At 54.4% G+C, this 21,542-nt stretch overlaps 6 protein-coding genes across 6 annotated transcripts; 2 read left to right on the top strand and 4 right to left on the bottom strand.

Annotated features, from left to right (window-relative positions):
* Nucleotides 1-1,299: 1,299 nt before the first annotated feature.
* On the bottom strand, nt 1,300-1,536 carry ColSpa_12684 (uncharacterized protein; the record flags this gene model as incomplete). Its single annotated transcript, XM_049278896.1, has 1 exon — nt 1,300-1,536. The coding sequence occupies one exon, from the start codon at nt 1,534-1,536 to the stop codon at nt 1,300-1,302; it is 237 nt and encodes a 78-aa protein (XP_049134853.1).
* Nucleotides 1,537-3,197: 1,661 nt separating this feature from the next.
* On the bottom strand, nt 3,198-6,542 carry ColSpa_12683 (kinesin-like protein 6; the record flags this gene model as incomplete). Its single annotated transcript, XM_049278895.1, has 4 exons — nt 3,198-6,171; nt 6,228-6,344; nt 6,403-6,442; nt 6,503-6,542. The coding sequence occupies 4 exons, from the start codon at nt 6,540-6,542 to the stop codon at nt 3,198-3,200; spliced, it is 3,171 nt and encodes a 1,056-aa protein (XP_049134852.1).
* Nucleotides 6,543-7,504: 962 nt separating this feature from the next.
* Nucleotides 7,505-10,999, bottom strand: ColSpa_12682 (uncharacterized protein; the record flags this gene model as incomplete). The annotated part of the gene is made up of 4 exons (XM_049278894.1): nt 7,505-8,727; nt 8,779-10,085; nt 10,135-10,568; nt 10,682-10,999. 4 exons carry the CDS (start codon nt 10,997-10,999, stop codon nt 7,505-7,507), a joined length of 3,282 nt encoding a protein of 1,093 aa, XP_049134851.1.
* Nucleotides 11,000-15,074: 4,075 nt separating this feature from the next.
* Nucleotides 15,075-16,303, bottom strand: ColSpa_12681 (BUB3-interacting and GLEBS motif-containing protein ZNF207; the record flags this gene model as incomplete). Its single annotated transcript, XM_049278893.1, has 4 exons — nt 15,075-15,587; nt 15,650-16,017; nt 16,079-16,177; nt 16,237-16,303. The coding sequence occupies 4 exons, from the start codon at nt 16,301-16,303 to the stop codon at nt 15,075-15,077; spliced, it is 1,047 nt and encodes a 348-aa protein (XP_049134850.1).
* An 833-nt stretch (nt 16,304-17,136) lies between these two features.
* ColSpa_12680 (uncharacterized protein) lies at nt 17,137-18,490 on the top strand (the record flags this gene model as incomplete). Its single annotated transcript, XM_049278892.1, has 2 exons — nt 17,137-17,779; nt 17,835-18,490. The coding sequence occupies 2 exons, from the start codon at nt 17,137-17,139 to the stop codon at nt 18,488-18,490; spliced, it is 1,299 nt and encodes a 432-aa protein (XP_049134849.1).
* A 1,107-nt stretch (nt 18,491-19,597) lies between these two features.
* ColSpa_12679 (uncharacterized protein) lies at nt 19,598-20,448 on the top strand (the record flags this gene model as incomplete). Its single annotated transcript, XM_049278891.1, has 2 exons — nt 19,598-20,306; nt 20,387-20,448. 2 exons carry the CDS (start codon nt 19,598-19,600, stop codon nt 20,446-20,448), a joined length of 771 nt encoding a protein of 256 aa, XP_049134848.1.
* Nucleotides 20,449-21,542: the final 1,094 nt, after the last annotated feature.

Genomic DNA, 21,542 nt, shown 5'->3' with positions numbered 1-21,542 from the left:
TGTGGAAGACACAACAAGAGACCGGTAGCAACGAAGCCGAGAGGAGTGAGGCAGAGAGCGGATGAGAGGACTGAGGATGAGGACTGGGGAGAGACCGATGAGGATGAGGATGAGGATGAGAGATGAGATGATGAATGGGGGAGAGCAGACGGTTTATATCATGATCGTCGAGTCCTGGGCGGAGGCTGTCCTGGACGGCGGGGAGGACCACTCACTCGGTCGACGGGATCATGGATGCGTTAGTTGCAGCCCTTGGCGACATCACAAGCTTTCGATATTCCAACAACAACAAGGGGCAACAACTTGGGCCAGCATGTTGTCCGGCAAGAGATAACCGGGGAGGGATACCACCTTCCGATAGGGAGCATCATGCCATAGCTGGGCTTCCTGTCGTAACTCCATATAGGCGCGGACATGAATAACAGTGTAATGCATCGTGATTCGAGATAATAGAGGGGCCAGCTTTGATGAGTACGGAGAGCACCCCTGGGTAGTGGTGCAGGACAATATCAAAGGAACAACAAGCAATCGACCACAAGCGGCAACCATCAACGGGCAGACTAGTCTCGATAAGGGAGCTGGAGATCTTGACTAAGGTCGTCCGTAGCCCCATTGCTCCCCCATAGGATCAGCTCAGTGCCAAATTATTCCCGGCCAGGGGGAGTGGAGGGGGGAGGGGAGGGAACTTTTGACCAAAGCTTGTCACAAGCACGACTTCTCAGCTACGGCAGACTAGATGGAAAAGAGCAGGTCGAATGGGGCGAACGACTCGGGCGATGCGACGTGATGCCGGTCCCCGATCGTTCGAAGCGGAAGTTGGGATGATGAAAAGGAGGAAGCTGATGATGAAGAGGGGCCCCGCGAGCGGCTGGGGGGGGAGGAGGAGGAAAAGAAATGCGACAACGAGCTTGCCAACCAATCCAGACTCTCAGCTGAGAGCACTGCCGGCCCAAGGCAGCTTTGGTCCCCGTTGCTTGCGAGAGCTCCGGAATTGGTCTCCAGAAGTTCTCGGGTCGTCGAGTCGACGTTGGAAAGCACCTACCTACTCGGGACATGGCTCCGGGAGTCGCCAGGCCACATCACAGTCCAATGCTGCTGGGGCTCCGAGACACGAACCGGGACGACCCATGTCGAGCTGGCGAGTCGATCACAAACTCGCCCGCGGTCTACACCCCTTGATTGGTCTCCCGCGGCCATCGCCAGGCATTTGGTGCCGCCTCGGCACATGGAAACAAGCTTTACCGCCAAGTCTCCACCCGCGATGCTCGCATGCGAGCGACGGCGGCGATTGCAACCCTCTCACCATCTTCGCTCCATGCCTGCCACCTTGCCCAGACATTGCCCAGAAGTGCCCAGTCCGGGGCCGCGCAGGTACGAGATCGAGGCCAAGACGGGAAGGAAGGCAACGCGACGTCTGGGGCGGATGACGGTGGCGATTGGGGGAGGGGTGTATGATGCCTGCTCGAGGCATTCTCTATGCACGTTTCTCCTTGTCAACGGGTCTTGACAGCGCAGGCCTCGGCTCGTCGCTGCCATCTTGGCGATTATGCCCTGTAGACGCTCAGTCGGAACCTGCCATGACGTGCTGTGGCTGTTACGACCTGGACCCTGCTGTAGTTGCATCCAGTTTCTCTTTCGAGAAGTGGCATGGCCCAGAGGGGACATTGACGGGGGCCGACTCGTTTACCTTTGCAAAAGTTCGCGCGGGTCTTGGACCAAACTTTCTCCCCAACTCGAACAACGGTCGGGCTGCGCAAAACTCTGGACGAGGTCCTTCTCACATTCCTCATTCATCCTCGCGCCCCGACGCTTCACTGTCGTCGCGTCTGGGGGTGCCAGCGCTGCAGAGCGGCGAGTTGAGCAGGTGGCGGTTACCAGCGATGCCGACTCAGCCGGCGTCCTTGCTCCGAGAGATAAGGGAATACTGTACAGACGGATCGCCATTCGGGGATTGAGTGAGACATTGGAAACAGCCCAGCCACTCAAGCCACTCAAGCCTCTCCCATCCCAAGCGACAATCAACCCGCCCTCTTCTGCCGATGGCGCGATAAGCGTTGGTTGGAGAATATCAATCGAATAAGCATGATTGGAATAAGATTGCGGCGTTGCAAAACTCTCAGCTCCTCCGACCCAGGTCATCCCCTGCTGTGGGCGGCTCGATAGCCTCTTAGGTAAAGGGATAAATCGATTACGTACCACTAACCGACTTTAGGTAATGCCATCCCATCCTCTTTATCGCTGCCCGCCCCAAATATCCGCCGTTGAGATGCAGCTTAGCGAAGTGGAGGTAGCGGTGCTTAGTTCAACGTCCCGTCGCTGTGCTCGTTCAGTTATGAATTAATGCTGCTGCTGCTGTCCGTGTGTCCGTCATCTGATGTGTGTGTATCGACAACGATCGGCGACAATGACTCGGCCGACCGCCCTCCGGAGCGAGCTTTCAGCCGATGCCGCGTCCGATCTAAACCATTGCCGCCGGCACCAACCCATTGCATAAGTGAACTAGATTTTCGTCCTCCTAAAGTCCGGGTGCTGCGTTTGCCGTCAGTTGGAGTCACAGTGGCAATCAATGCAACGAGATTTGCCACTTCGAGCTGAGCTGAGGATTACATGCCGTTGAGCGCCAGCCGAAAGGACGTCTCTGAGAAGAGCTCCGATTGAACTTTAGGAGCCGAGGTGCTCGTAATGCTGCCTCTCCTCGCAATCCGCTGTCTTGAGCTGGTTATCTGCTCCAACATGACCTCCGAGCTGTAAGTAGGGCGGAAAAGACGGATGAAAAAGCCGTTTGATAATAAGGTCAGAACAACGTTGCGAACCAACTACATACTTACCGTGAGGCACAAAACAGAGGCTATGGCCTCATTGGAATAGAGTTCTATGGAGACTTTTCCGCGGCTATTCGAGTTTAATTCCTCAAATGAGCACATACCACTGTTAGCCTGGGACTTTGCTACTGGACCCTTGTCATTAGATAAACTGTAGATATTCACCGACCGCCAGCTATTGATACAACAACCATACAAAGACCCTCGACCAGGCCCGCCAGACGATGGAAACAGCCAAACGACGAATTCAAGGGCTAAGACCTGAAGAGTGCCCAACGCCCCATCAATGGAAAAACGAGAGAGAAGAACAGCCCGAGACTCCTCGTCGCACTGCTATGCGACAACCAAATGGGTATGATTGAAACCAGAACAAAATCAACGCCACCCTGCCACGCTGGGTCTGGGTGCGTGCGTCTTCTCGATCTTTCCGTTGGCCGCCAGGCTGCCAATGGTGATGCGTCTGTTCTTGAAGTCGGCGCTAGCCATTCTGTTTTGAGGCGCCTGGGGGCTTCCTCCCTCCAATCTCAAACTACCTCCCAGGTGCATTCTCCTTGCTTGCCCTGCGGTGAACGCCCGATCATTCCTAAGATCAGGGGGGGAGCAGGTGATGGGCGGAGAAAGCCTCCGCTCCGCACTGGCTCGGCGCTGCCGCGAGATGCCGTTTGAGTTGCTAGCCAACGGACCCGAGAAGCTCGTCGATGCCCGATGGTTGGAGCCAATCGGGTTGACCGAAGAAATACGCCTGGCGTTGTTGCCCGCCGACCCTCCTATGGACGACACACGACGGTGCTCGCCTCGGACCTTCTTCATGGACTGCAAGGCAGATCGAATCTTTCTAGGATCGATGCTGGGAGACTCCGACTCGGATCCAGAGGCATTCTGAGACGATGGCGGGTTGTTCTCGTCGGCCGATAAATTGCCTGAAAGGGAAGTCCTCGGCGGCGGGCTAGCTCTCGCAATCCTAGAGCGGAAGGCCGGCGGAGACAGGTTGGAGGAGCGGTGCACGTCAAGAGCGCGCAAGGGAGCCACGCGGTCTCCGCTGTCCGACGACGGAGACGAGCCCAGGGGCAACGACATTGTCGGCACTGGCACGGTCGGAGACCCAGAGCCAATGGACGAGACGCGGCCCTTGGACAGGAATCCAGCCTGGAACCTGTTAGGTTTGACCAGCGGGATGGATGAGGATTCAGGAAGCTCTAGCGTCGGGCTAGTGTCGGAGTTGGGCGAGGCGGTTCGCAAGTAGGAGGGTAGGGCTGGCATTCTCAATGCTGTCTTGTCGGGCGAGTTGTGCTCTGGCGTCGAGTCGAACTTCTTGGGTGTCTTTTCGAAATCCGCCAGCGTACCCTGCTCGGTTTCATCGTCCCTCCAGCGAACAGCTCGCTTGGCTTCCGACTTCCTCCTGACTGGCGTAAAAGAGACCCCCTTACGAGGACTCCGCGGCGCACCGGCCTTCCTACGGCGAGGCGACGACTTCATGGGAGACGCATGGGGTTGAGGCGCAGGCTCGGAAGGCGGGACAAAAGCAGGCTGTCGAACAGGAGATGTGTTGTTAATGTTGTTGATGACTGCCTTCTTGCGCTTCGGTGTGCCTCGCTTGCTGGGAGAAAACTTCTCGACGGGGATCATGGCACCGTCAGGTTTGACGATATGGGAGGCGGCCGAGAAGCCGGCCTCCAGCAAACGGTTGATAATCCGTTTAGCGTGCGCAACGGCATCCTCTTCATTCATCTCCAAAGTATCTTCGAGCGACGCCAGAATGTCGAACTGGGCGGTCAGGAGAACTTGGATCATGGCCGCATCGCCGACCTTATCCATTTCCATGACCTCCCGGGTGGCATCTCTGCCAAAGTTGGCCTTCAGTAACTCTGCCTCGCGGGTCAGGGCGTCAATCTCGGCTGCGTCAGCGTCGCCGCCGGGTAACTGCTTGATGCTGTGATGAAGGGCAGTATCGATGGCCCGTTCCCAGTTGGTGTTCTCCAGCTTTTGGTGAATGTGGTGGCGGCTGTGCTCCAACTCAACCAAGATGCCTTGCGCTGTCTTGCGGATGGCAAGGAGGGGCGCGGGCATCGAGTCTTCATCTCCTCTCCGATCGCAGACAGTGTCGAAGGAGGCAATCCAGGCGGAAAGTATGCCGATGCGCCTTTCGAAAGCCCGCAACTTCTTCATGTTGTTGATCTTGTCCCGCCTGTCGTTGGCAGAGTTGTCGTAGGCCACGCGAATGCGCTGAACGCCTTCGCGGGCGACGGAGTCGCGCTTTTCCAATTGCTTACGGAACTTGGCGTAGAATATCTTTTCGGCATCCTTCTGTTGCGCCTTGAGCTCATTGATCAGCGCAATTTGCTCGTCAATCTTGACCAAGAAGTCCTTGACGTGTCTGTTGACGTTGAAGACGTTACGGGTGACCTTGGTCTGGATATTCTTGGCTCGGTTCGCGTATCGGAGAGTGTTTTGCGTTTCGTCGAAGTGAACGCTTGAAGGACTGACACACACAATCATGACCGTCTTGCAGTTGCCACCGAGGGAGAACTTGAGGAGTCGAGTAAGTTTGCTGTTGCGATATGGTACGTGGTTGCGCTTGCGCGGGTCGCACAAGGCATTAATGCAGCTTCCCAGGGCCAAGAGGGACTTGTTGATGTTTGCGCCTTCGAGCAGACGCTCGCCGCGGTTCTTCGTGGCGCTGGCACGTTCGCTACCGGCAAGATCGATGATGCTCAGCGTGGCCATGGTATGCGGCTCGTTGACGTCGGCGTTGCGGTCCTTTTGCGACACGTTGATCTGAAGAACAGCGTGGGAGCGGGAGGAGGTGGCATTGGCCTCGGTCGGCGAGACAGTACGCCACTCATTTCCCTGAACGATCATGTCCATGACCTCTTGTACGTTCTTGGGATGGTGGCTTGTCAGGCCTGCGACAGACACGGCCTGATTCGAATCCTCACGGAGCATCAATCCCTGCTTGCTGCCTCCGGGGATCAACAGATCGCGGATGGTCTCATTGTAGATCTCGAGGTAGGAAAGCGTGATCTCGGTGGTCTTGTCCTGGCTTCGTTCGTTGATCTTTTCGAAGAGTTCCTGCATGGTCATGAAGATAATTCCTGGGTGTTGTGATGTGCCGGTAATGGTGTGCGTCTTGCCGCAACCGGTAGCGCCGTAGGCGAAGACCGTAGCATTGTAGCCGTCGAGGACGCTATCGAGAAGTTGCTTTGTAGTGCCTTCGTAGACGTCGTTTTGTGTTGCGTTCTCGTCGAATATTCTGTCGAACATGAAGGTTTGATCCTTGACCTTCTTGCCGTTGGGCACGACGGATCGTCCGAATCTGTGAACAGGGTTGTCCTCGGGCGGGTCGAAAACTCTGTGAATAGGACGTTAGGGTGGAAGTTGACAGCAGCTAGGACGTAAAGCACTCACAAGCATCTGTCATCGACGACCTTGATGACCGGTCTGATACCACCCCTCTGGAGCTTTGGTGGTGCGGCGGCGAGAGAGCCTTCGCCGAGGAAAACAGTGCCCTCATCGTTGCGAGTTCTAAAGACAGTTAGTAGGCTATTCGCATGGTCGCATTTCCCCCGTTGGTTTGACATACAGTTGGGCAGCTTCTCGGATCGTGAACGGTCGCACTCGAACTAGTGAGAAAAGACGTCAGTATTCACATTCACGGTAGAGTAGTAGACTGTTTGACGAACCTGAGACCGTGATGGAGGCGGCATTGGGGTCGGCGACCATGTTTGCTGTTGTTTGTGAATATGGTATGGCCGTTCTGTCTCGTATCGTGTCGTGCGGGAATGGCTCGGACTCGAACCGACTGCTCGCTCCAAGACTGTAAACAAATAGAGCTCCGAGTCCAAGACAGAGGAAGGTGCCGCAGCAGTAAACGGTTGTGGTGAAGTCAAGAAATAAACAAAGCCGCTTTGCAGCGCGGACCAAGCATGTGCGAAGAGGAAGAGACGTGGGAGAAAAAGAGGGGAGAATTAAGGGAATATGGTCGGCAGAGGAGCGAAGCTGCTGTCGTGTTGGGAGTTAGTGAAAGTGAGGAAGGAAGGAGCAGCTTTCTTCTGGCTGCTACCTGTGCCGGTCGACGTTGGATGGAAGCTGCAGATGGATAAGAGATTAGAAGAGTCGCGGACAGAGACGTGTGAATGTCTTGAAAGGGACCCCCGTTTCTTCTCGGCTGGGCTGACTGTGCAGAGTGACTGACTGGACTGACGTTTGTTGTTTTTTGGCACCGAGTGCCGCTGTTGCTCCAGGCGACCGGGAGCCATTTAAGCGAGGCAGGTGTGGGGACGCTAAGCCCGATTCCCTTCCGACAGATCCACCACACTTGAAGATACACGAATCAGGAAAGGCAATTCCTGGCAAGCCACACATCCTTGGTCTGGGCTGAAGTGGGTCTGACATGCATCGAGGCTGGTGCTTCGGCTTCAGCCACAAACAATGAAGACCTCGGTGGACAAAGGAGTCTCGGGGTCTCCAAACAAAGGGCCACACACTGTGCACAGCAAAACATGTTACGCGCCATGGGTCAGTGAAAAGTCCATTAAAACTCCCCGTTTGACTGGATCTTGGCTGGGCCGCTGTTAGGGGACAGAGAGTCATGTTTCTATTCCATTAGGTATTAACGTTACTTCGCTCAGCGCTTTCATCCGCTTTTCGTTCGGCCAATCACTCCCTCCCAACATCAACTCAGTTTACTTGGAAGCAACACTAACAGCCACGGCCAACGCGTCGACAACCCACTGCACGTTACTGTGATTTACCTCCAAGAATACCGGGCGTATCCGTAAACACCGTCCGGCTAGAAACGCCCTGCTCATCACGTCCCAGCAAGAAACTCTCAGGGGGCCGAGATACGACTTTCTCACGCCGCCGAGGTTGACCACAATCTTCTGCACGATAACGTTCGGGAGGAGCGTCCAGATACGCAACGTGTACGCACCCTCCTGGGCGACGTTAAATGTCGTCGTCGTGTAGTTGCCGCTGAGTCCCCAAACAGAATCGGCCACGGCACCGTCCCATCCATCAGGCATGTTCTGACCCTGCGTCTTGCCCACCGGCTGAACCGTCTTGGGCTGCGGCCCGTTGCTGCCGGTCGGGAAAAGAGAGATGCCGTACTCGAGTGGGCTGCCGTCGCCGAGGTAGTTGCCCGACGGCGAGATGTACAGCGTGACATTGGCCTTGCTGGTGTTGGTGAAGAGATATAAGTTGTACTCCAGGGCCGGACCCTGGCCGAGCTTAACTTTCTCCGACTCGGGCGGGTACAGCGTGACTCCGCCCATGGTGCGGCCGTAGTTCTTGAGCACATGGTACTTGAGCTTGCTGCTGCTGTTTGAAATGCCGCTCGGCTCGACGATCTTCTGGTAGTGAGGGCCCTCGATGGACACGTGTCCATCAGACTCGACGAAGCCCTCAGTGAAGCTGGACGGAACCTTGCGATTGACAACCGGCACGATGACCCTCTGTCCCCGGCCAGAGTACTTCTCCGTGCCTACACACGGCGTTGTGACATTGATATACACCTGCGTCGCGTTAGGAGCCGCCGGCGCATTTTCCCAGTCAATCGAGATCCAGACGCGACTATCAGTGCCGTTCGCGCCGCCAACGGTTCCGTTGTACTGCGACAGCTTAACCCACGGCACCCACGGGCTGGCCGCCCAGGGACACGCCGTGTTGCCACGAGTAAAGACCTCAAAGTAGCGCGAGAGCGCGCCGTAGGGGTCCAGTGGGGGCACGGTGAGGTCGTTGGCAGAGTTGGTATGCCACTTGTCGTCTCCCTGGACGCTCGCGTTGGAGGCTTCGACCCCGACGCCAATCTGACCACCCAACGAGGGGAATTGCGTCTGGACGTAACGCATGTCAGGGAGGGTGTTGCGCATGGGTTGTTGCCAGTAGTCATCGTATCCAAGATGAGTTTCTGCTCTACGTTAGTGCTGCGCCCTTGATTGAGAGCAAAGTGTGTACTTACGGTCCATCATGTGCACCCATTTTCCATCGAGCAACTCGTTCCATCTGTTGGTCAGCTCAGCATCGGCGTCGAGCAAAGCCCTGGACTCGTCGATAACATCGTTGGCCAGGTTACGCTTTTGTCCAGCGTACAACTGGTTCTTCGCTCCGTTGATCTGGATCTTGTTCAGAATCTCGCCAGCGGTGATGGGGTGCAGAATCATCTCGAAAAAGGCCGCTTGGTACTCTTTATCGAGAGCATCGTACACAGCCTGAGCTTGCGCTTGCAGAGCGGCCCACTGCTCCAAGACTGCGTCTGCCTCATTGTAGTTGATGACAGAGTAGGTCTGGGGCTGAACCAGTTCGTACTTTCGGCGAGCTGCATACATGCCATACTTCGTCAAGATGTCCGAGATGTTGGACGAGTGGTTTTCACCAAACTCCCTGGTCGCCCAGGCACTGAGCCACTCTTCAGTCCCATCAACCCCCCATTTTTCGGTGTCGTACGCGAGGTCGAAGAAGTGACTGATGGGGATCTCGAGGGGCTTAAGATCGCCGACGTTAACGATCCAAATCCTGCGGGCATCTCGCGCATACGCGAGGTACATCTGTTCTGCTGTCTTCTCCAGCTGGATGGTGTTGATCCACTTATAGTCGCGCGGGGAGCCGACGTAGTCGAAGTGGTAGTATACGCCAGCACCACCGCTTCGGGATGTCTCATTCACCAGCGGCAACCTTCGGACGTTACCCCAGTTGTCGTCGGCCCAAAGGAGAGTGATGTCTTCGGGAACCTGGAGGCCCTTCTCTTGGTATGACTGAACCTCCTTGTAGAGACACCATAAGGACGGAACATCGGAGGCAGACTCGACCCCAAGGCCATCGACAATGATTTTCTGCTGGTTCTTCACAAGTACCTCCAGCATCTCGATGATTGCCTCAACTCCCAAGTTGCCCTCGATAGCCGTGTCGCCCGTGCCACGCATTCCCATCGTATACAGACTGTTACGGGTGTATGGCTTGGCACGCTGCACACCGTACCGGAAGTAGTCATCAATGGTTTTGTTGTTGAGATTGTACGCCCACTGGCCTTGGTAGAATGTCTGGAACTCGTTCTGGGCGCGCATCATAGGCTCCGTGTGGGAACCACCCAGAACAACCTCGTAGGCATCGAGGAGGGGCTGGTTGAGTGGGTCGTCGACGTAAATCATGCTGCCCCAAACCGTTGGCCAGATGTAGTTGGCACGAAGACGGAGTAGAAGCTCGCCGACCAGGCTATAGAAGTGGTAGTTGTACCCTGCGGCATTGTTCCAGGTGTCGTTCCATCGGGATCTGACAATGCGTTAGCCCTCATTCTCGATGAAAGTGCCGTGTAACTCACGAAACCCAACTGGACAAAGCCGGCTGCTCGTCATTAAGGAAGAAACCACGATACTTAACCGAAGGGGATCCTTGAACCTTGCCTTCAGGCAAGACGTATATTTCAGTGGCCTTCTTGGGAGGCACATCGGCCCAAAAGTACCAAGGGCTGACGCCAATCTGCTCGCTGATGTCGTATATGCCGTAGATGGTGCCTCGAGGATCGCTGCCGGCAATAACGAGGGCGCGGGAGCATCCCGGAACGGGGTTCTCAACCAATTGGCTGACGAAAGACTCCCATTGCCCGTCAATTGCGCTCGTGTTGAGCTTTTTGGCCGCGACGAGATCGTCGATGAACTTTGAATGGCCAACGGTTCCGGCTATGACGACTGTGCTGCCGGGCGCTGGGTCGGTGTAGTTGGGGCCGGTGAAGGATTGTTTGTCTTGGACGCGGTACTGCAAACGTCAACATTGGGCCCTCACGTGTCCCGAAACTACTTCCAGGTCTCTTGAGAAGGGGGGCCAGGTATTGAGTAAATCAATATCTGGTCACAACTGGATATACTCACGATAGTGTTGTTGCTGACATCCACGGGAGCAAAGGTGTAGGAAGCCGGCTCCGAGCCATTCACACCATTGCTGAGCGTGTAGTTCGTGCCCGTGACGCGACCAAAATCCAAGGCTAAGTCACCGGCAGCACGAATGACACCCCAGTAGTCATCGCTGGACACCAGGATCTGTCCAGTTCCAGTGTCGCCGCCCGCGATCTGGAAGCTGTCTGAACCATTTTGGAAAGAGATGATCTGTTTCTGTCCAAGGGCTGAGATCAGGGGTGCCAAACTCGAGAGTGCCACCAGCGAGATGGACTTCAAGTTGACGAAAACCATGACTGCGGGCTTGAGGAAGCTCACGTCTGGGCAGATTCGCCGAGTAAGACTGCGAAAGGTCAAGAACAAGGTGGCGATCAAAGGGCAGCGTGCATCATCAATGGGGCAGGAGCTCTACCTATTATATAACTACAAAGCTGAGCATCCCACCAAATGGTCTAGTGCAATATCTGACCCAGGAACGGTCGGTGGACATGGCCAGGATGACGCTACCCTTGGGGGATCAGGTTGATCGGGCATGGGGAGGTGGGAGCGCATATGAATGACACCACAGGCACAATAATCATTTTCACCGCCAATAATGGGACAGGAAGCACACGCAGGGACGTCTCGGGATGGATGACACCAGCCAGGATGATCGTGCCTGACCGACGGGTAAAAGGGACCACTTCTAATGCTCCCATGACAGGTCGAAGACGGAGCCAGCGAGTTTTCTCGAGCCCCTGCTAGAAGAAACATCCATGGTTCCCTCGGGTGACGGAACCAACGAGACCTCAACCTCCAATATGCTTGAGTCGAGCGGCCCCGCAACGCGGCGCGCCAGGTCCTCGAAGCGAGTGTCTTCCAACCTACTACCCCACGTTGATCGGCCCAACCACCCTAGTTCAATCCATGAGCCGACTGCCGAAGACGAAACTTCTATCATGAGTGGAATCAGTCTTGGCTTAGCGTTCTGCTATAGTCAAGGTCAATTGATATTCTTTCAAGAGTCTATTGTTTTAAGCATAACAGTCTACAAAACTCAGTGAAGAATACTGGGGGGATTGCTATGAAAGTTACCCCAAATATCTTTCGGTTTGGAAATTCGAAGGTTCGTCGATCAGCGTGCCCACGGCAAAATGACTGCGGGGAAATACAGGTCGTGGCATTGGAAGTGGAGAGGTTGCATTTAGCCGTAAAGCGCACATCCCCATGCTGTATTGCCTGATGGTAGACCCGAGCATGATATCTCCCGAGCACCGAGTCGCCCAGGCCATGTTCGTCTGGTTCCCTAATTACCCGGATGACCCAGCATCGCACGGATGAAACCATCGCAGAGGGTGGCCTAAGTTGCTAGGGCTCTCGCGAGTCATCGCGACAGCCCCGGCGCGCCTTTGCCGGTTCCCAATGACCTGGAGTTGGAGCAAGAACAGGTAACGCGTCATCAAGGTTTCCCCGCGATTTAAATCTGCAAGTGAGGAGATCACACGGGAAGACGAAGTGAAGAAACTCGCTTTGGTTAAAGTACTCGTTTGTAAACATTCTTCAAACAGCAATGGCTTGCCGTGATTTCTCGCTTTCCATTTCCATCTCATTTCACTTCAAACGCTCGGAGTTCGGTTGCTTTAAAATAACTCAATCAACGTCATGCACCTGAACAATGTCACGCCTTCTAGACTTAGAGTAAGATGAAAGGGATCAAGTCAAAAAGAGCTGGAGGCGCTGGCAGGGAAGATTTTCTCTGCAACACAGTCCTTCATTTGTCTGAGGTTCCGCGTAGCAGAAATAAAAAAAAGTACCCTGTTCACAACATTGACCTCACTGCCGTCTCTGAAAACATCAATCCTGTATGACTTGCATTCTATGAGTCCATCTCCATCGTTTTCCGAAGGGTTGATGCGTTGATGTTGCTGGCTTTCATCCCATCTCCTATGGCTGTTTGCTTTCCAATCGGATTCTGCTACCCCACAGCGGAAACATCAACCGGGGCGTGGTGCACACACACCAGGTTGGCTTCTCCACGCGTTCTCTCTTCGAAACGCGGCAGTAAAGTGCCAGCCGATACGTAGAAGCGAACGTAGCTTTCCCCTTCTCTGGAGCCGATGTCACCGAATTACGATAGGCCGAGGACGTTATGGGCGTGGATGTCCACACACCTCACCACGACTGAGACCGCGCCTGCTTTCACAGTTTTGGCGGACAAGACAACAAGATTGTGAAGGTTTCATGGCCGAGAACCCCCATGGATGTCCCATAGTCAGACAATCTATCCGATAAATTTGGTGAAATATGGTCTTGCGTGTCTGAGCCAGTAACTCTTGGTCGTTGTCATGCTATTAGATCGGTTTATCTGCGAAGTTGGATTCGGCTAGCAGAACGCAGCGATTGCCCTTTTCCAAAGCAATGGCTGCCACTGAAGCTGTTAGTCTACGTGCAAGGCGGTGAACAGTCTAGGGGCAGCGCCGGAAATGACCGAGCAGGCGGCGATTAAGAGGGGTAGGACGTTGGAAACTTGTCCTTCATTTTGTTATCGATGATGGCCAGAACCAAAATATCCGATAATCGCCTGCACCATCGGCGTGTTCCACTTTGATAAAGGCATGGTTTATTTCATCAGCTTTTAGCCTGTCATTCACTAACAAAAAACCAGAACTGAGATTTTAGGAAGGAGAGTACGATTACTTTCCCTCAAGCTATGTTGTGCTTGAGAAATGGCAGGAAGCATTGAAAGGAGCAAATGTGGGTCCAAGGCCATGGTACATACTTCACTCATAAGACCATTACGTTCAAAATGCTAAAAGAGTAAATGCAGCACAAGATATCTAATAGTATACTACACTAGGAGTCAATATTGAAACAAATATCTGTAACGTTCGATGTCAGCCAGTCAAACAAGTAAGATCGAGTATTTCACCAACCAAAGCAGCAGGCGACAAAGACCTGGCTTGTGGACCTTAATGATTTAGACCAGTTCCGACGATGATCTATTTCAACTTTCACACTGGTGGGCAGTAACTTCAGGCACGAAACGAATTTACAGGATTTCTGGCTGGATATTAGATACCTAGTATATCGACAAACTGGTGATATGCATCGTGAACCAAGCATATGTCTATATGCTATGCAAGATGATAGACCATACAAAAAGACTGTTCAGGCTATTAATTATCTACAAAATAAACCACTTCCGTCATAGAACGGCTACTGATTGATCAATCACCTACCTTTGTTTCCAAGACAAAACTCGGGATGAGTTTCATGGGAACATAAACCGGAGAGAAGCTTCACAAGTATCGCAGTCGCACTCATCATTAATCGTCAAGCAAATATCCTCATTATGTAGGCGAGTATCCCAAGGCAAGTCATTCCAAACGTAGATTGCTGCAATGACACTCAAGACCAACTGTGAAGGTGCATGCGCAGCGAAGCTGACTGCGACAGCAGTCGTGGTAAGTCAGGACGAAATCTGATAGACTCTGACGAGCCCATCATGAATGGGAGCGAAGTTTGATAAGAAAAGGTAATGCTATTCGACCGCCGGATACTAGATAGAGATGAAGTTGGAAGGCTCACTGCGCTTTGCAGTGCTATTCTCATGATTACAGTACATACGGATTCAGATGTAGTTGAGTTTAGAGTTTAGCTCAAGGAGGTGTACAGGTCATCTTGGCTTTGATCCAACTTATCCATGAGAGTTCGGTATGAACCGGATGGAATTCAGCCTCTACTTTGCCTCGGGTCCGCTAAAGAACTGTCTGAGAGGAGTGGCATTCGTAGCATGATATAAAGTAAGCTACTTGTAATGTCAATCAGCCGCAGGACTGAACTCGTACAAGCAATATATCCCCTGGTTGGTTATCACAGAGGGAGTCGTTAAGGGACCGCGGACGGCGAGGGTTTTGGCAACGGGGATGATGAATGCGTCGTGCACTGCAGTCAGGTCAGCAAAACTTCTGACCGGATCCAATTTCGGACGCACTGTCACTCATCATGCTGCAAACCCATCTGCAGGACCGGAACCGAGATGGACGCGGCGGAAGACCAGAAGCTTGCCCACTTGTAAACCTTTCAATCGAAGACAAACATCACTAATAGGTGGTCATCAGGGAGCGCAGAACCTGTCATTTTGTTCAGCGCCACAGCCTACGATGAGTACAGTGACGGAAATTTTAGCGCGTTCCTTACAGTTATGTACATCCCAAACCCAGCTGCGCCATTTAAACTCCGCTCCGGTAGGATGCCGTCGTCCTCGCCCTGAGTATAGAAAATCACGTCATTTTGGTGGAAGCGTGCGGCTGTGGCCATGTGCCGTTGATCGAGCGCGTCCGGACCGCGACGCCTCCGGTTGATATTCAACTAGCCCGACAGCAATTGCCTAAGATGCAGGCGGCACGTAGGCGTATCTCGGTAATTGGGCCATGCGCTCCTCGGGGCTGACCTCCGTGTCTGCGTAAAACATCCTGCCATTCTTGTCCTTCTTCGACTTCTTGTCGCCCGCGGCCTCATCTGCAGCCTCGTCCTCGGGCTTCTTGGGCGGCTTGATGCCAGATTCGGCTCTGCGAATGAGCTCATCAATTTCGTCTCCGTGTTGCGCAGCGCCAGAGACCAGCTCATCAACAGTTGATGCTCCCGGGTACCCAGGCGGCGGGGCGCCAGAGCCATTCCAGAACTGACCACCATACTGCGGCGGGCGCTGAGGAAGACCAGGCATCGCTTGCAGGCCACTAGTCGGTCTTGCAGGCAGAGATGACGGAGAGAAACCGGCATAGTTGCCTTGCGGGTAGCCTGACTGCGGGTATGCAGGGGCGCCAGGCGCGCCGCCGGGCGGGAAGTTCTGATCGGGAGAAGCCCCATAGGGCGCTTGCGGCGGGGGGTAAGGAGAGTTGTTCTGCAGTAGACAATTAGTATCGGACGCGATATCCCATCAATAGGATGATGGGCGTAACTTACAAATGCACCTGGGCTTGCGCTCGCGGGGGCGCCGTTGGCCGGGCTGCCACTGGTGCCTGGAGTATGCCCGGCAGCAATCCTTGCGCGGTGCTCGGCAAGACGGGCCTTGAGCTCCTCGGGAGTTTCGACCTTGAGCTTCTTCCTCGGCTGCTTTGACTGGCCAGGCAGAGGGTTTCCCGTGGCGATACGGCGGTCCTCCTGGGCCTGGTAGAAGTTCTGGATAATGCGATTCCTGTGCTGATCCAATATGTCCTGGGGAATACCCTCCATACCAAAGATCTCGACGTCAAGACCCTGTCGGTTCGGTAGCGCATTCTCGACTTGGGTGAGGGTTTCCTTGTGGACCTGGTTCAAATGGACTGAGAGACCTGAACAGCGAAACAAGTTAGCTGGCGATGGGACAACAAGGAAAGCGCATCATGAACTGACCTCCAGCGGTGTTGAGTCGGCGACCGCATCTGTCGCACTTGAAATGCTTGGCCTTCTGATGAGAAATAAGGAGCTTCAGATCCTCGAAGTCACGCTCGCCTATGGCAGAGTTAGCACGCGCATTCTATCTCGAGGCAGTAGAGCAGGTGTAGGCATACAGTAGTAGCACCACGGCCGGGAGAGGACGTCCTCGACATCGGGGTGACCACGCTTCTTCTTGCCCATCGCGGCGAGATTTTGGCAGGCGGCGTTGATCCGAGACGAGGTCGGAGCTGCTCGTAGTAACGATGCGATAATTGAGGCTCGATGGCGCGAAGTGGGATGCGGCGGAGGAGGTGACGTTCGCGAAAAGGTACCGTGGCTGGGCTGGGGAAGGGATTTGACGCGAGCTTGCTCCCGACCAGCAATTCACTGCATCTTCCTGCAGCGAGACTTGAGAGCAATTGAGCGCTAGCCGTTTACGGCTTAGCCTTTCTTGTGGAAGCTCATTGGCAGTTACTGCTGTGGAGACCCGCACAGTGATCAAGACCTGGCTGTTGGCTGTGTGACCTGTCCGTCAGCACTGTACATTTGGGACCCGACTGAATTACCTAACCACGCGGCGGCCGGGACGGACTTTCATGCATCGTCGCCGCATCAGCTAAGCAATCTCACAACCACAACCCATTGGGGAACCCGGCATATTGGCCGAACCTCATACTTTGACAGCTCCTTATTCATCGATCAAACTGCCAGTTTGAAAACCCAGTTGCTTAATCACCAATACTGACATCGACCAACAATATCCATGCAAGCCCCTATCATCAACGCTGGGAACCACAGTCGCACTGCCAGTAAACACAGCGTTGAAGCGAGAGTTGATCCGATGTTGTACTCCACCACGAACATCTGTGTCATTTTTTCTTCGAAAGCAAACGGTTGATCCTCGAGCAGGTCACCTGCTATTACACAACCGGTGAACACTTACATCATTAAGGCAAAGAGAGCCTTTAATTCAAAGCCAACATCCATTATTTCATACTGTTCGTCCGGACCGGGACTGAGCCTTATCCAACAAAATGTCACGGCCCTTGCCGGAAGAAATATGGGTTGCGATCCTCTCTTTCATGCCCGACTTCGACTGCCTCAGGAGTGCAGCTCTTGTATCTCCCACACACCTCCGCTGCGCTCCTTCGGCATGTCGGCAGGTGCTCCTGAACGAAATCGGTCACCGTACACTGCCAGACGCTATAGCGGCACTTGAGTCATCCAAGTTTGACCCGAGAGACCAGAATCTGGTTGTCAACTTCAGTGACGGATACCTCAGGAGGCGAGCCCCCATTCCTCCGACGATCAGCTTGTCAGATGGCGCTGCCCTGTCGGAACTACACAAGTGTGTCAGCCACTTGGGATCAAAGTTCCAAGGCCTTGCGCTGCAACGCCTAGTCAAGGAGCAACGCGGTCTCGCCAACGACCGGCCTGACTGGCCAGAGGCGCCCATCACGGCCGAGGAGCCTTCGGCTGCCGAAGCGGCCCGATTTCAAAGAGCCCTGTACCGTTTTGAGATTTACTGCAAGTTGTTTAAAGACCCGGAAGTTGTGCGATTCAACTTGGACGCGGTCAACTTCCAAAGAGCACACTTCTTTGACTGTTTGTCACCTTGGGAAATCGAACAACTAGTTGCCATTAGGGACCTCCTTGCGGCGGCTGTCATCGGTCCTCGTAAGTCGTTGTCCAACTTCCGCCATATTAGCCTGGATACCTGACTTTTCACTAGCTTTACGTGCTCTCGTGGAATTGCGAAAGCTTGAAGCCCTTCAGACGCACCACTGTGGCCCACGAAACGGAGCTCAAGTGGTGTACTGGACGGCTCCGATTCTTCCTCCCAACTTGGAGCGCAACGACTGTCACATCAACCAGAACCAAGCGCGACTATTGTGCTTTGGAGTCAAGTTCCTCTACAAAGTGTCTACCTCGCCGGCCACACAATTCTACCAGCTCCTCCGAGACCTCCCGCAGCAGTCGCGTTACGCCAGCTACAACCGGGTGGGTGAGATCTACTCTTGGTTTACCGACGCAGTCGATGAGTGTGTCGAGTTGAGCAATTTGGAACTCCCCTTCCAAAAAGCTCTTTCGTCTTATACGGAGGACGAGTATAAGGAATACGTGCGAGAGTCCTTGGTCACCGATGATATCGACAAGGGGCCTGAAGAAGCGTGGTATTGGGCATATCAATCATTCCCCGGCTCAACCTGCAACGACCTACGAATGACCAACTGCCGACTCTTTGGCTTGTTCTTCTGGGATTTGAGCCGCCTCAAGACCATCAACTTTTTCACGCGCGTCGACTTTTGGTGGTGGAGGTGGGAGGGAGGCCGGCAACCGGACTTTGACTGGGAAGTCGGTGCACCATACCCTCCAGCATTCTTTTGATGACAAGCGCATATGGCTCTCATCCGCAAAGTAGGTAATATGCAAGCGTGGGAAAGGGGATTGCCTGGACACAGCGTAAAGTCACATGACTATAGGTACTGTGCCTCAGCTGAGCCAGCACCAAGACTACGGCACTATGCAGCGGCGACGATGAAAACATTCCTGGATACCAGCTCCTCAAATCGAAGAGATGAAACCGTTACTAGCTTTTGGGAAAGAAACGACCGCATGAAAGCCATGCTGGAAATCACATGGGGTCTCATGTCTTGGACAGGCTCCTTTACAGCACGAAGACGCCGGCCAGTACCCAGACCAAAAGGCACGATGGGCAAAGAGAAGGCAGAACATGATTCAAACCACTCCAAAAGACCTTGAAAGATGGAAGAATCGATACTAGAAATGTTCCAGGCACGAGGGAAGACAAAGGAGACATGGGAGTCGAGACCTATAGCCGGCACCGTCCGATGGTGCCCAGAAGCCTCCAACGACATCCAGCAACCTCAAGACGACTTCCCCTGACTCTGTGAGCCATTGCACCGGCTCCATGAGCCCGGTAGCATGAAAATGGGAACGCCAGTCATCCTAGACGGCAACGGGAGTAGGATCAAGGTAGTGCGGGTCCGGGTGCCGTGTCGGGGTCGTTGGCACGCAACGGGGGGTTAGTTAAGCCCGGCCCCTGATTGGCCAGGAGGAAGAGAGAGCACTCGGGGACGGACACTCACACATAAAACCCTCGAGTATCCCACCACCCTCCTTCCCACAACCTCTCCTCCTCCTCTCTGGTTTCTCCAGTCTTATCAGAGAATCATCTCCCTGGACTCAAAACTTCTTTTGGCCATCAGTTCCCATTGCGTCCGGACCGCAGGAGCCCATCAGACCCCATCAGTCACCCAGCCGGCCACTCACCACCACTGCACCACCTCCTCGAGCAGAGACTAGAGGCCCTCGTCCTCTCAACTCAGAAACTTCGTCGAATCTCGTCATTCTTGCCCGGAGACTTCGTCATCCAACGCTGGTTTGATCGCCTACCTCCCCGACATCTCTCGTCAGTCCTCCTCACAACGCAATCATGGCTTTCATGTCTCTAGCCTTCGCGTCTCATCCAGAATGGACCCCATTCACACGATCCGGATCGCCAGTGAGCCCAGGATACCAATTCCACTCACGGATGCCACCATCGCGAGAGACCGCCTCCCCTCACGACTCCAAGCCTGGGCAGACTCCTCCAAGAGCCCGTTGCCCACGCTCGCCAACTTCCCCAGGCCAAGACTTAATGGGGCACTCTACCCAGGGGACTACCCGAGCAGCATTGAGCCTGGATACATGACCGGCGAGCAGCTATTCGCCATGGACACCTCGCCACAGACGAGACACCAGGCTCTACCGCATCACCGAAACTCCAGGCCCAGGTTGCGGAGAAGCAGGCGCAGCGCGGACCATAGTGCTCTCCTTGCAATTGGATCGTGGAGCAGCCCGGACATTCATCTCGGAGACCATTATGGAGATCGTAGCGCACCATCCAGGAACAAGAGTGACTTTGCCAGCCGTCAGGAGGACGAATCGTACGAACACGCATCATACGATGACTTCATCCTCTTCCCCGACGAGATTCCGACCGACACCCACGAGGACGTCTCCGCCTACACCGAACAGCCGTCAGCGCCCCTGGCCCCCCGCATCCCCAGGCTTCGCACGCCCGACCTCGCACCACTGTCGACAGACGTGCAATTCTTCCCCTGCCATGGCGACGAGGCCGAGGAGGACCGCATCAACGAGGCGTGGTACCTCGCCGGTCGTGAGAGGGTCCACTCTCAAAGTCAGTGCTCTCTTCTTGACTCCGCGATGTCGTTCGTGGTGTTTTGGCCCCGCGCGGCCAGATTGCTGACATTGGCGCAGTGGACGAGGCCATGGCTTACATGTCGATTGTCGAGGGGCGCCGGCGTACGCTGAAAAACTGAATCACAATCCGGAGTGCGTTTCTCGGTTGTTTGGTGATAGAAATGGAGGGAGTTTCCTGGTGTTGTGCGATGAGATCGATTTGTGATCCCACGATGCGCTTGGGTTCGGAAGGATGAACTGGGTCTCAATGATCGCTTGCTTTGGGTGTTTGGCGTTTGGGCAGGAACTATGGAACAAATTGAGAGGTCCAGAATGGCGACGGGCCAGGTCATGATAGTGAAATGAGATGATCACTCTGAATTGGTTTCGCAAACTTGGTGAATGGAGTTTTGAAGCCCAAGTGGCCGCAGTCGTGATGTCTCCAGCTCTGTAGGCGACTGACAGTACAGTACAGGGGGTGGGAGGCCGCTAAACGAGAGGCCTGGACAGCCTACGGAGGCGCAACAACTCTACGGCGGTGTCTGGCATTGTGCTGGCGGTGGGCACTCGAAGATCGGGCGAGAAACACAACTGTTCCTGAAGCAAAGTGTCGGGCGAACCAGAAGCGTGGCCGCCTCAGACGGGGATCCCATTCTTATAGCAGGTTTCCCTTGTGACTAGTGACCAGAGAGAAGAACAGAGGATGGAGGACCTGGGCGACGTTGTGAGAGCCGAAGGGAAGGACGCCTTACGTAAGAACACACTACTGGTCAAAGCGCCCTTCGCTCACCGAAGGCACCAACGCTCACCGAGCCGCCTTCACTAAGACTGGGCTCAGTGAGTTGAAGGTGCTGGATCACCGTCACGGTCCACAGTGTGTCATGGTTGGGATCTTCCCATGAGGAAACAGTGATTTGTGCCACATATGTAAATATATATATAAAATACTATTTGAATTGTTCTATTTCCAGAGCAAACTTATTCTTAAAAGGGGTATTATTGGTTTGCGTCTCGATACTCCATCCGAACGCCTTTCCTTACCATCGCTTCATTGTTAAACAGAACCTCCCCGCCGTTGCTTTTTATCAGGGAAGAAGGTAACCTTGGCCAGATACTGTTGATCGGGCGGGTCACTTTCAACAAGCCCTTCCCGAAGCCCGACGTTTGGCTCTACCTGGCGCCGCAAGGCCAGCGCCGTGGCGGCCGGCAGACCCCAGACCGAGTACCTCCTGTC

The sequence above is a fragment of the Colletotrichum spaethianum genome (genome assembly GCF_022836535.1).
Source record: "Colletotrichum spaethianum MAFF 239500 DNA, contig70, whole genome shotgun sequence".
Taxonomy (NCBI): Eukaryota; Fungi; Ascomycota; class Sordariomycetes; order Glomerellales; family Glomerellaceae; genus Colletotrichum; species Colletotrichum spaethianum.
This window is presented reverse-complemented; position numbering and strand designations above follow the sequence as displayed.